Source organism: Pararge aegeria, chromosome 7 (genome assembly GCF_905163445.1).
Source record: "Pararge aegeria chromosome 7, ilParAegt1.1, whole genome shotgun sequence".
NCBI lineage: Eukaryota > Metazoa > Arthropoda > Insecta > Lepidoptera > Nymphalidae > Pararge > Pararge aegeria.
This window is the reverse complement of record NC_053186.1, coordinates 6825999-6838099: the sequence shown is the minus strand read 5'-3', so window position 1 is coordinate 6838099 and position 12101 is coordinate 6825999. Positions and strand designations below refer to the sequence as shown.

The 12101-nt window shown below is 37.2% G+C and overlaps 1 protein-coding gene across 22 annotated transcripts in view; it reads right to left on the bottom strand.

Moving 5' to 3' along the window:
* Nucleotides 1–736: 736 nt before the first annotated feature.
* Nucleotides 737–12101, bottom strand: part of LOC120624984 (transcription factor 12-like) — a 110579-nt gene continuing 99214 nt past the window's right edge. For 9 of the 22 annotated variants that reach the window (XM_039891866.1, XM_039891868.1, XM_039891849.1 and 6 more), the window contains 7 exons: nt 11977–12076; nt 10872–10973; nt 8380–8421; nt 7747–7842; nt 5735–5880; nt 4579–4688; nt 737–3024 (listed from right to left, as the gene is read on the bottom strand). In XM_039891866.1, coding sequence (XP_039747800.1) covers nt 2974–3024; nt 4579–4688; nt 5735–5880; nt 7747–7842; nt 8380–8421; nt 10872–10973; nt 11977–12076 — 647 coding nt within the window. In that variant the 3' untranslated portion in view covers nt 737–2973. Of the gene's footprint in view, nt 3025–4578; nt 4689–5734; nt 5881–7746; nt 7843–8379; nt 8422–10028; nt 10131–10458; nt 10558–10871; nt 10974–11975; nt 12077–12101 lie in introns of those variants that run through there. The other 13 variants (XM_039891854.1, XM_039891856.1, XM_039891855.1 and 10 more) reach the window with 13 other exon arrangements.

The following is a 12101-nucleotide window of genomic DNA, read 5'->3' as shown; positions in this document are numbered from 1 at the left end:
ATTACTTTAAAGATAGAAGGTTTGGGAAATTAATTGCTGCCTCTTTATGAGCTAATTAAGAAGGTATATCTATATTGTGACAATATCTAGTGTATTTAACGTATAACTATCACTTGCATTACCACTTTACAATATTGTATTTCAAAAATGTATAGGCATATTTTAATAAAGGTATAATGAGTTGAGACTTTCGACTTTCGAGTTGAGGTTATCGGGAATACAGTAGTTGATTTGTGCATTCGGTATATGACCATCGAATCGGTCAAAAATGAACGCCTTTCGCAAGTAAATACAATTAACAACTGCTCAGACTGTACTTTACGTAATCGACTGACTACTTGAATACAGTCCGCAATTGCTCCCAATCAAAATGAAACCATTTTTCTTCGTCCTACCCTCTAAAGCGCTGTCATGTATTAAAGCGATCGTTTATTAAAAAAAAAATTATCATACAAAATCGATTTGTTTAAAAAAAAAAACTCAAAATGCAACTACAAAATACGTTATAATTTTATACCATCGAAATATTGAGCTTCAAAATTAAATATCATATATTTTTTTATATACAAACCACGTGAAATACGTCTTGACTTTTTTTTTAATTCAAAATTTATTATTTTTCCAAACGGTATTATGCAGAATTTAAACTATAAATTAGACAATAATTATTAAATAATATGGCATTTGCATAAATAGTTCATTTCTTTTTAAAATTATTTATTAGATGCCGAAAAAATATGCCCATATATGCTCATTTAACTAAAAACTGGAGAAAAATTATAAAAATTTATGTGAACAAACAAAGTTTACTGAACAAAACATTTGTTTACATTTTTTGCCATACCATCTGTACAGCAATATAAAAAATCATGCAAAAGAATAATAAGAATGCATATGTACAAATTTTATTAAAATCAAATCAAAATCAACAAAAAATCGATTAATTTTTAGATCATTAAAAAATATTTTATTCGCGTCACAAAACGTTTTGCATAGTAAACTTGATACGTTCAATTTCATAAAATACAAAATATATAAGTACGATACTGAAATAACAATAGTTACTACATTTAAGATATTTAAAAAAAACGTGTATAAAATAAAACAAAAAATACGCAAAAGCGTATCAACCGGTTAAAAAAACATTTTTCACTGGAGTTTTGGAGATTAGTATGATATAATTCTTAAGTACATATACGTAAGTCAGCAGCCACCTGTGTCTAAGAACATGTTATAGAGTGGCGACCACCTTGTCTCGCGAAGCCAAATATAGTTGTTTTCCTTCCTTCGACCAATCGTTAAGCTTAGGGGAGTGGATCTAATGCAGCCAATTGGTGAGATTTGAACTTACTTTTCGGATTCCAGTCCACCCTTTTATTGTTTATTTATTTGCAAACAAAAAAAAAAACAATTTTTATGGTATTAAACGCAAACATAAAACGGTGTCTACATTAAATCATAAAATAGTTTCGTTGCTGAAATTATTTTCCCCGAGGAGATGAAAGTTAGTAAAATCAGGGATTAAATTTTCAATTTTGTATACTGTGTAATATTTTAATATATTATAACCTAAATTTTTTAATGATAATTTTTTGGGTTTGCGTGACAAGATGTCTATCCTTTTCTATAATTACATATTGCATTAAACCTTTTGCAAAAAAAAATTCGATTGACACATTTTTCACATCGAGCGATTTTCGTATTCGTCGACAAACAATCCTATTCGATGTATGATTGATTTCGTACAAAAATCTATAACGGAAATGCAACCATATATCAAAAAAAAACATCGATTTTAGGTGCGACAAATACGAGAATCGCTTAGACTGTGACCATTCGCACAAATAATGCCTAAATATAACTTGATATATCCGAAGTCCACTTTCAGAATTATTGTCAAGCAGTTTAACTTTAGTGGCTGAGTACTATTCCATGAAACTCCGAGTGAAAAAAAGACCAACCAAAACGATAGGACGAGCGATGTTGCCATGTTTGTTTATGATTAAAAAATGGACTCCGGAATCTTATATTCTACGCTTATGGCAGCGAAAAAAAACTAATATTTAAAATCGGTAATTAAAAATATCTTTTTTTCCATATACTATATTATCACTAAAGGTACCTATACATAGATCTAGGCTATTTTATTTTACAATTGTGGATATCCCAAAGTCTTTGGGCTGTCGTCGCGTGACGTCGTTTTGACGTCAGCGTGACGTCATTCCACCTTATGACGTCACAACTCCCGTTTACGTAATAAATCTAGTTGTAGGTATAATATACACACTTAACTATTTAAGTCCATTTAATCACTACGCACTGCTTTTAAACACTCTTTGGAATAATGTATCTATTTTTTTTTAATCACCACAGGTTAAAAAACCATGTGTACAGACCGCTCAGCTGTACTTGAGTAACAATTCGAGCTGACAGGTATAACGTCAAAGTATAAAATAAATTCACTGGGAATCTTTATTTTTAATCTATACAATTTATAAAAAAAATTAAAGTAACGCCTTTTTAATTCAATTTACGGTTAAATGTGTTGTTCCGCTTTAATTATTTTTTTTAATTGTAAAAAATGCAAAAAATTCCTAATATGATAGAAAAATAAAAAAGTTTTAATATCTTTGAAACTACCATGTATTTATATAAAAATTATAAAAACATCATAAGAACGATATTTTGAGAAAAATATAGTGAAATATTGGACGGAAAAAAAATAATGAGCTGTAAACTAACTTGCGTGCTTTTGAACGCAAACCATTGTGTCAGCGAAAGTCTATAATAAAAATGTCCTTTTTTGCATTTAATACAACAAAAACAAATATATATTACAACATCTTTTGCAATAAACACAGTTAACACGCCCTAGTACCGGCTAGGGGTCATTGGCGAGGGTTAACGAGGTTTTGGGGGTGTCCGGGGGTCAGAGGGGGTTCACGGCAGCGCGCAGGGGCGCGGGGGGCGTCGCTATTGCTGCGGTGGCCCTGAAGGGGGTTGACCTGATATCTGGCCCATGCCCTGTGGGGAAAATAAGAAAAATGAGTGTCCCGCATGTATTAACCTTGATATCAACCAGTGGCGTGCATAGAGGGTATGCAGACGATATAAAATGAACAAAATCTCCAGTGCGAGTTATAAAAAGCCTACCCTCAAGTATTTGATAAAGAGATTTTCTTTATTTTATATCATCTGCATACCCTGTACATACCCTCTATGCACGCCACTGATATCAACCATAAGATTTTTAACTGTAATATTTAAAATCTGTAACGTTTTGTCTTGTGGGCTTCGGCCGTGGCTAGTTACCACCCTACCGTCAAAGACGTGCCGCTAAGCCTATTAATCGTTCCGGTACGATGTCGCGTTGAAACCGTTTTAGAGGTATGGGTTAAACGTAACTGTGATACTCCCGAACAGGTTAGCCCGCTGCCATCTTAGATTGCATTATCACTTACTACCAGGCGAGATTGCAGTCAAGGGCTATCTTGTAGAGCACTAAGAAAAAACCATAGCACGTTGACCGTCCAACCAGATGGCCCACCTGATTGTAAGTAGAAAACAATTGTCTGTAACAATAGCAACACTTCCCAGGGCATTCAAGGAACACGTCCAAACACGTACAAAGTGTCGCCCTGTGTCCATCAACCAGAGACGTAGGTGTTAAAACCTCATGTGCCTGTGACAGGCGTGATGACTTATTTTGAAAAACTGCACTATTATGTTTGGAAGTATTTACTATATCCAAGAAATATCTTATTTTTGCAGAAATAAAAGGTTTTGTTGATAGAAAACTCTCGCCGGGTGTCTTGGCCGTACTCGTGACGCCATAGGCAAATAAAAGCTTCAGTTAGTACTTGTCTATTTTATAAATTTAAATTGCATATAAAATATTTCGGAACCGATACGGATTTGAACCTGCGACTCTCTGGCAATCGCGGGCTGAGCGCTTTCTCCAATTAAGCTACGGCACTTCTACCGTCGATGCCGAAATTAGTATATACCTTTCACATCAGTCTTATAACGACTGTTTTTTACATGCATTTTAAATTTATAAAATTGATAATTCCTCAAAGTGTAGGTAAAAACACTAATAATAATTATAAAAAAAATAGTACTTTGTCTCTTGCTAAAGATGATTGATTTTGGCATTCATAACAAATAAAAACTTAGCAACTGATAGTTTGGAATTACAAAACACAACTGTATTCAATTATACCGTACCAAATTATGTTTATGTAGACGTGACGTCTAATTTGGAATTCGGCGTTTCACCTGTCATGGCGGCTCGCTAGATTTTGCAGTTTTATTTATTGAAAATAAATACCAATCTCACTTCGAATATAAATAAAAATACATGAATCATATATCATTAGATATGTACAATATTTTAGCGATTCTTTACTACTGTCATCACACCACGCCTATGCCACCACCAACGGCAACCGCCCCCTTCGGACCTGTACACACCAATGCTGCTTGGCGGCAATAATAAGCATGTCGGTAATACTTCCCCGGATGAGTGATGATGATTTTTACTGTCACAAAAAACTACTTCTGCTGCTGTATACTCACGGGCATGGGTTGATAATGGTGCAGAGGCGCCGCGAGAAGTTTGGGCGCATCTTCCGCTTTCTCTTCCTCGCGCCGCTTTAGACACGCCGCTTTAGGATTTAGGTTGCGTTCTGTGAAACAACACAAGACAGTTGTTTTCATCCGGTAATTTTGTGTACGCAAACACATATTAGTGAAACACTTTTAAAGCGAATGCCAATAGGTATTCTGTGAATACAACATTTATAAAAACCCCGACTCTCAACATAGTGTACATTATTCTACTAGCCGAGCTCTTTCATTTGATACCCATATTGAGGGAGTTGTGAAAAAGTATGTAGTTCTCCATTTTGTAGCCATCTTAGAACGATTTTCATCAAACTTAGCCAATCAAAATTGGTTTATCCGTTCGGGATATACGATGCCACCGACATACAAACTCAAAAATACACACACACCCGTTAAACTTATAACACCCCGTCGTTTTGGCGTCGGAGGTTAAAAATAAACCTACAGTCCCACGGCTGAATGAGTATGCCCCTGATATTGACGTCTGTAAGTTTGACTTGGTCATACAAAACAAGAATAAACATAATATGAAATAAAATAGAATTTAAAAATAAATTTACTACGTCTCTGGCACAGTGATTAGCGCTGTGGATTTAAGTGGGAGACCTCGGGTTCGATTCTGGGCAGGAGCAATTTGGGAATCTATAATTTCAGAGTTTTCTCCGGTCTGGTCTAGTGGGACGCTTAGGCCGTAGCTTGTTTATCATCCCACCGACAAAGACGCGCCGCTAAGCGATTTAACGTTCCGATAAGATATCGCGTGGAAACCCAGTAGGAGTATGGGTTTAATATAACTGCCATAGTTTTTTTTTACTACAATTTAGTCCTTGACAATCTCACCTTCTGGTAAGTTATGATGCATAAAAAAAAATGATGCATAAATCGCTTAGCGGCACTTCTTTGTCGGTAGGGTGATAACTAGCCACGGCAGAAGCCTCCCAACAGACAAACACCAGACATTCGAGCCAGACATACCTTTCAGGAACCCTTAAACTTTAGTTCCAGAGACACTCGTATTACAGCTTCACGACTCGCAGCGAATTTATTGCCTTCAATGGGAACAACGTTTAAACTGGCATTTTTATAGGGAATTGTGTCGTGTACCTACCTCTGACTTGCTGTTCCAGGGTCATGATGACCTCGACGGCCATGTTGAGGATGCCCAGCTTGGTCTGTGGCTTGTCGCTCTTCAGGTGGGTCATGCACATCCGCCCCAACTCTTTGAGCGCCTCGTTGATGTCCCTTATCCGTATCCTGGGGATTTGGCAACGTCAATTAATATTTATCCTAAAGGAATCGTCATTATTCATTGATAGGCCTATTAAGGAAGCTCGGGGCAATCATCGGGCGATGGGGGTCGTGTACCTACGCGATCAAATCAGAAGAGAAACAGATAGAAGTTGAGATTCGGTCGGACTATAATATAATCTGTCCGAATCTCAACTTCATCAGTCATCTTAGTACCCATTACACAAACTACGTTTACATTGGCGCTAGATAGCGACGTGTGTACTGTCGTCGTATATTTATTTATTTGTTTATTATAGACTACATACAACGAGTCTCTGTATACAAGACGAATAAACCGTTTTAAAATTTGTTCAATATATTATTTATCTTTGGTTTTATATTAAAAAAACAAAAATATAATAATTTTACACCTTTCCCCACTAGCTAGGAATGGCTACGATAATAGACCAATAAAAGCGGGTTTGTATTAACAACGTCCCCGATGAGCTATTTATGTCGCACTGCTGGGAATTTCCTCTGTTATATAAGAACGGGCTTGTGAGCTTAGATCCACCAAGGTGCTTCCATAAGGATTGGAGGTCTTAACGAAACACATTTAAAGGTCAAAGTCGGTCACCCATTCAAGTACACATTTGGATAAACGATGCTTTAACAAGCTCAAACGGCTGTCTTGCAAAAGTACTGTTAAAAACACACAGAAAAATATTACAATTACAACTGATATATTGTTAGTTAGTCACACAATGATTATTTGGGTCACAGTATTAAAAATTAAATATACTTTCACTTGAAGGTATAACTCGCCATATGTCCGTTAAAAAGCGCTGACCATTGATATTCGAAATTATATAAAATAACCGGCCAAGTGCGCGTCGGACTTACACGCGATAGGTTTCGTACCATTATCTATAAAAACGACAACAAAATCATGTCTGTGGTATGGTATAAAGATAAACAATAATAATAAATGCCCCCTTAAATATTTCTTTTATTTTAATTTTATTAATTACTTATTTTAATAATATACTGGGATATTTCAAGCGTCTACCTGTTGCCGTTATTGATATGGAGCAAACCCGAGCAAAAATAATAACGTTTCTTGTATGGAAGCCCCCTTAAATATTTATTTCATTCTGTTTTTTAGTATTTATTCATATAGCGATAACAAAAATAAACTGTAAAAACTGCAACTGTTCTGGTGACAGATGGACAGACACACTGACGAATAGACAAAGGATTCTTAGTAGTAGAGTTCCGTTTTATTTGGGTGCGGAACCCTAAAACAAAGCTTTTATCAGTACCTTCATTCGGGCGTTAATTTGAAAAACTTCGCCAGGAAGAAAAAGACGCCGATCATGATTACAGAACAGTGAACTATATTAGGACGCTTGTGTAAAAATATCGTTCCATTAACCTTTTGTAGAATTTATTACTCTTCACGTTCTTCGCTTCTTGTTTACGTTTTACTAAATTATCAGTGGAATGGCATATAATAATATAATATAATTTTAATTTGTTTATTCGAAACGGATGGAATTAAGAATAGAGTGAATTACCGGAACAGCCATAACGACGCATAGCTCGTAGCCACAGTAGGGTGCTCTAATGCACCGAAGCAATATTATATTTCGTTAAAATGGCCTATCGTTTGTTTTATCAATGAATAGTATTGTTAACAAATGAATGAATTACATTAATAAACATGAAAGAAAACACACAAAACATAGAGCAAGATTTTTGTGGTAGGTTGCTGTCTATAGTGGGTGTATGGAAGATAAACATCCTTTTTTGATCAAATTTAAAAGAAGGAACACTTCATGCAAACATTCAAGCGATAATGTACCTTACTGTCTATACCATAAAACTCACCTTTCCCTAGCATTGTTGGCTTGCCGCCTCTCTTTCTCGCGCAGAGCTTTGGCTTGTGGGTCCATCTCATCGTCACCTTCGTCGGCGGAGGAGCAACTAGCATGCAAATATGAGCCTTGAGGACATTGGTTTGTATAAGCTTAAGTGCAAATTTAGCTTGACGCATTTGTGGTAAATTATAATATTTTGTTTCAATACTTAATTATACTATTATTATAAAGCTGAAAGAATTGTTTGTGACTATTAAAAGAAATTGAGACGTTGGTGGATGCTTTGCAAATTCGTAACTATTTTGTATAGAATACGCAGATATTTTTAAAGAATACAAGATACTTCATTTTAAAATCCTATAAAAGGGAAGTTCGACTGCGCGTCGCCATTCCACCAGGCGGTCTGACTCTTCGCATTTTATATTTCACATCAATAAATAAAGGCAACCCGTTAACTTGTTGCGTGAAAGGCAAACTAGCGCACACTTTAGAATTAATTACTTGCATTTGTAGTAAGAAGAAGAAGAATTATTTCACATAGGCCTACTTTATAGGCACTTATGGAGCGCTTGTCTTGTTGTCTGTTTGGAGTGGCACTAAATTCGACACTAAATATAAAATAAATAGAACTGCTCCAACTTACCTCCGAGCCACAGACAGCGCGCGAGAGAGTTCAGCCGACCTCCTGTCAAGAACAACTTACTAACTAAATGCATGTCAGCAACGGAAAAAGCGTGACCCAAGCAGGGTAAAACACTTGGCAGCAAGGATTGTATACAACGTGTAAATGAAAACTTAAATAATACTTCACGGGCTTTAGAGGTACATTATGTACTGTCACTGTGACATATCTGTGAAACCGGGAACCTAATAGTTTTTGAGTTATCAACTGCCATAGTTTTTTACTGAAAGTAATCAGATACAGCTCTAACATCATATGCAAATTTAAAATTATGTGACTCCTGTCACTTCGGTATGCCTCGCGTAGCGTAGGTACCTACTATGCGCGTGTCGGTATTTTATCTTCAACAGGGTTGTCACAAGTAAACACTAAGAATGCTTTGAATTCGTTTGTATGGAAAAATAAATACGCTTCTTTAGATTTGATATTTTTACAGGGCGATTCCTTATGAAATACACTTATGCATCCTGCAATATTATTTCGTAATTCTGTTACACGTTGTATAACTGACACAGACTTACACTAGGAGAGCGGGTAAACCCGTCGGTGACTGTTATCATAACTAACATAGACACTTTATATATCTATCACCTATATGGGATCTGTAAATCCATTACTTAGGGAAGCAGGTAACATTTATAAATTACTATAAAACACATCCTGAGGGTAAGATTACTAACTTTTTTCAAACTTAAAGAAAAAACATTCCCAAAAGCGGACCACCGCCTCTCTGACGTATTATACGCAACGTCAGAAGCACTCGGTCGTAAAAACATGCCAAAACCAACATAACGTCTATTTTCAAGTTGTGCTGTACAGACTCCACATAACGTGGGAAGTTATAAAAATTATAAAATATTTTATAAATAAAACAAAGCTGTGATAAAATTGTCATTGCTCTGTAGAGGTTGTTGATAATCATTTGATAACTGCGCTTCCACCTGAGTATGTATTCATATTATCAAATGGAACGCCCGATATACGTTCATCTATCAGATATTGACACAGCTGTCTGTGACGTGTGGTGACGGCAAATCAGAAAACAGTTCTAGACTGCTGCAAGTCAACAGTGTATTAGTGAGTCAATCACGATATAATTTCACATATATTTGTCAATTATTGACCTTAAAATTCTATACAGGACCCTACAATTTACATAAAGGAAAAAAAAAAAAAAAAAAGGCAGGTAGACGCGAAAATCGCAATACATTTTAATTTTATATTTAATACTGTGACCCAATATTGTTAGCATGACGAAAGCTCTGAAACTATAAATAAAATGGTATGTTAGAAAGTGTTACAATAAACGTTGTACAATTTTGAAGTATATGACAGTGGAGTCACAAGAGTGCGTGTGAATTGTATATTCAGTAATGCGTGTTTGTGTCAGTACAGTGTATAATGGAAGTCGGCATATCGAGAAGAGTTTCTATGGATATTGGCACACAGTTTTCCTCTATCACGCTTTTTTATTTGAATGTAACTACGTTAAATGTAAGAGAAGGGTGTAACGGTGGGGATTTGTGGTATGTATCTATTTCACTCATATAAAGGGAGTCACTGCGCAAATAGTGTCTGTGTTTGGTGTCACGTGGTATATGTATATCTACCTCTCTCGCACGTTGTTGTCCTGCCTGCGCACTTTGTCGCGCGCCTCCTTGGCGTCAGGGTCGAGGTCCGCGTCTCCATCAACTGTGGAGCAGCTGTACCCACCGCAGTCGCATCACACGCACATTAGTATACGACAAATTGTCAATAGGGTCCAGCGTACCAGAACGACACGGGTGCGAGGGACCATATCACGGCACAACGCAGGGCATCTAACGTGGGTGCAGTGCAACGCTTCGGTGGGTATTTGTGTGTTGGTGTTACGTGTGACGTGAGAGAGGTTATCAATGACGTGTGTATCAGAAATGCGTGTATAATGTAAGTGGGTGTAATGGTAAGTTCATGACGAGCGTTAAGAGATTATGAAAATACTAAATGTTAAAAAACAGTAGGTGTGTGGTGTTCGGAAACGTGGTATTTATTTAGCTATACCTTTCTCGCACGTTGTTGGCCTGTTTGCGCTCTATCTTGCGCGCCGCCTTGGCGTCGGGGTCGAGGTCATCCTCGTCGGCCGAGGAGCAGCTGTACCCACCGCAGTCGCATCACACGCACATTATTACACGATAATATAGAGACCAGCGTACCATTACGACACGGGTACGATGGTCGATAACACGGTAAAACGCGAGGTAACTAACGTGCGAGCAGTGCATCACTGTGGTGGGGATCCGTGTGCCGGTGTAGTGTAGTGTTGCCGAGCGGCGAGCGTCAGGTTATCAGAGAGGTGTGTGTCAAAGATGTGTATGATGGATTACGGTAGCCGGTCTATCGCTCATGAAAATACTATATGTGGAAAGTGTTAGGCGGGTGATGTTTGATGACACGTGGTACGTATATAGCTATACCTCTCTCGCACGTTGTTGGCCTGTCTGCGCTCTCTCTCGCGCGCCGCCTTGGCGTCGGGGTCGAGGTCCGCGTCCTCGTCGGCGGAGGAGCAGCTGTACCCACCGCAGTCGCATCACACGCACGTTAGTATACGACAAGTACCGGATAGGGTCCTTCCGTATCACTTCTGCGTGGTACGGAAGGACCCTATCGCAGTCACAAGAAAGCACTATTATCTACGGCCCTATTTATTTCGACAATCTCTTTCAGGATTGACCAAGTATCGAAAACCAAAGATTTCGAATTTGACACACAAAGACATACAAATAATATTGAAACAATTAAATTGTAAAAACGATTTTGAAAAATGCAATCGCTTTATTTGAACTGTTACAATTTAAATGTTATTTTCATTTGAATCCCATTTTGAATTTAATATGTTGTTAAAAAAACTTTTAAGCTTACAAAAACAAATTTATTCAATGGAATCCAAATTAGCTAATTTTTATCTAGTTTCAAATCAAATTATGTTAAGGCTGTTGTTATGACCAATAAGGAAAAAGGAATCGGAGGATTTTTGACAGTGGCGTGACAAGACTTTTGTATTAATTATGACATAAAACCCGTGTCGCGCTCGTGACAGTTGCATGCGGCCATCACTTTTAGGTGATTGCTGCCAAGTTGATAGGCAGTCTCAAAATAAGGCAAAACTTGATAAGAGGTATAGAAAGTTTTTTTACAAAAAATCGACACTTGACCGACTATAACAACATTACTGGTTAAGTTTAGTACTACTTATTACCGCAGGACTTTTACGAAAAAGACTTGAATTAGGACTTAAATGTAATAAGAATTAGACCGGAACTAAGAATCACATGACACAAAACGGTAATATTCTTTTTATATTGGGAAGTGCTTTGAGTTTTATCCGATTGTGAAGCGCACGCAACTGTTTTTAAAGTAATAGATGTGGTATAGTGATCATACCCCAAATAATCTAATCTGAACAAATGGCATGGTATGTTTGCACGATATTCAGTACTGAATTCCGTCGTGTAACTTCAGGTAGGATTTTGTGAGTACAATAAAGGAAATAGGGTGATGTATATCAGTGCAGGTACTCACTACCGTCGCGAGCGCTTGGAGCCTGGTCCCTTGGCATCCGCTGAACCGGACGATGAAGGCTTCGAATCCAGACCGGAATCTGGAGGCTCTTTGCGTTTCTCTGTAAAAGAGCAAACCATATTTTC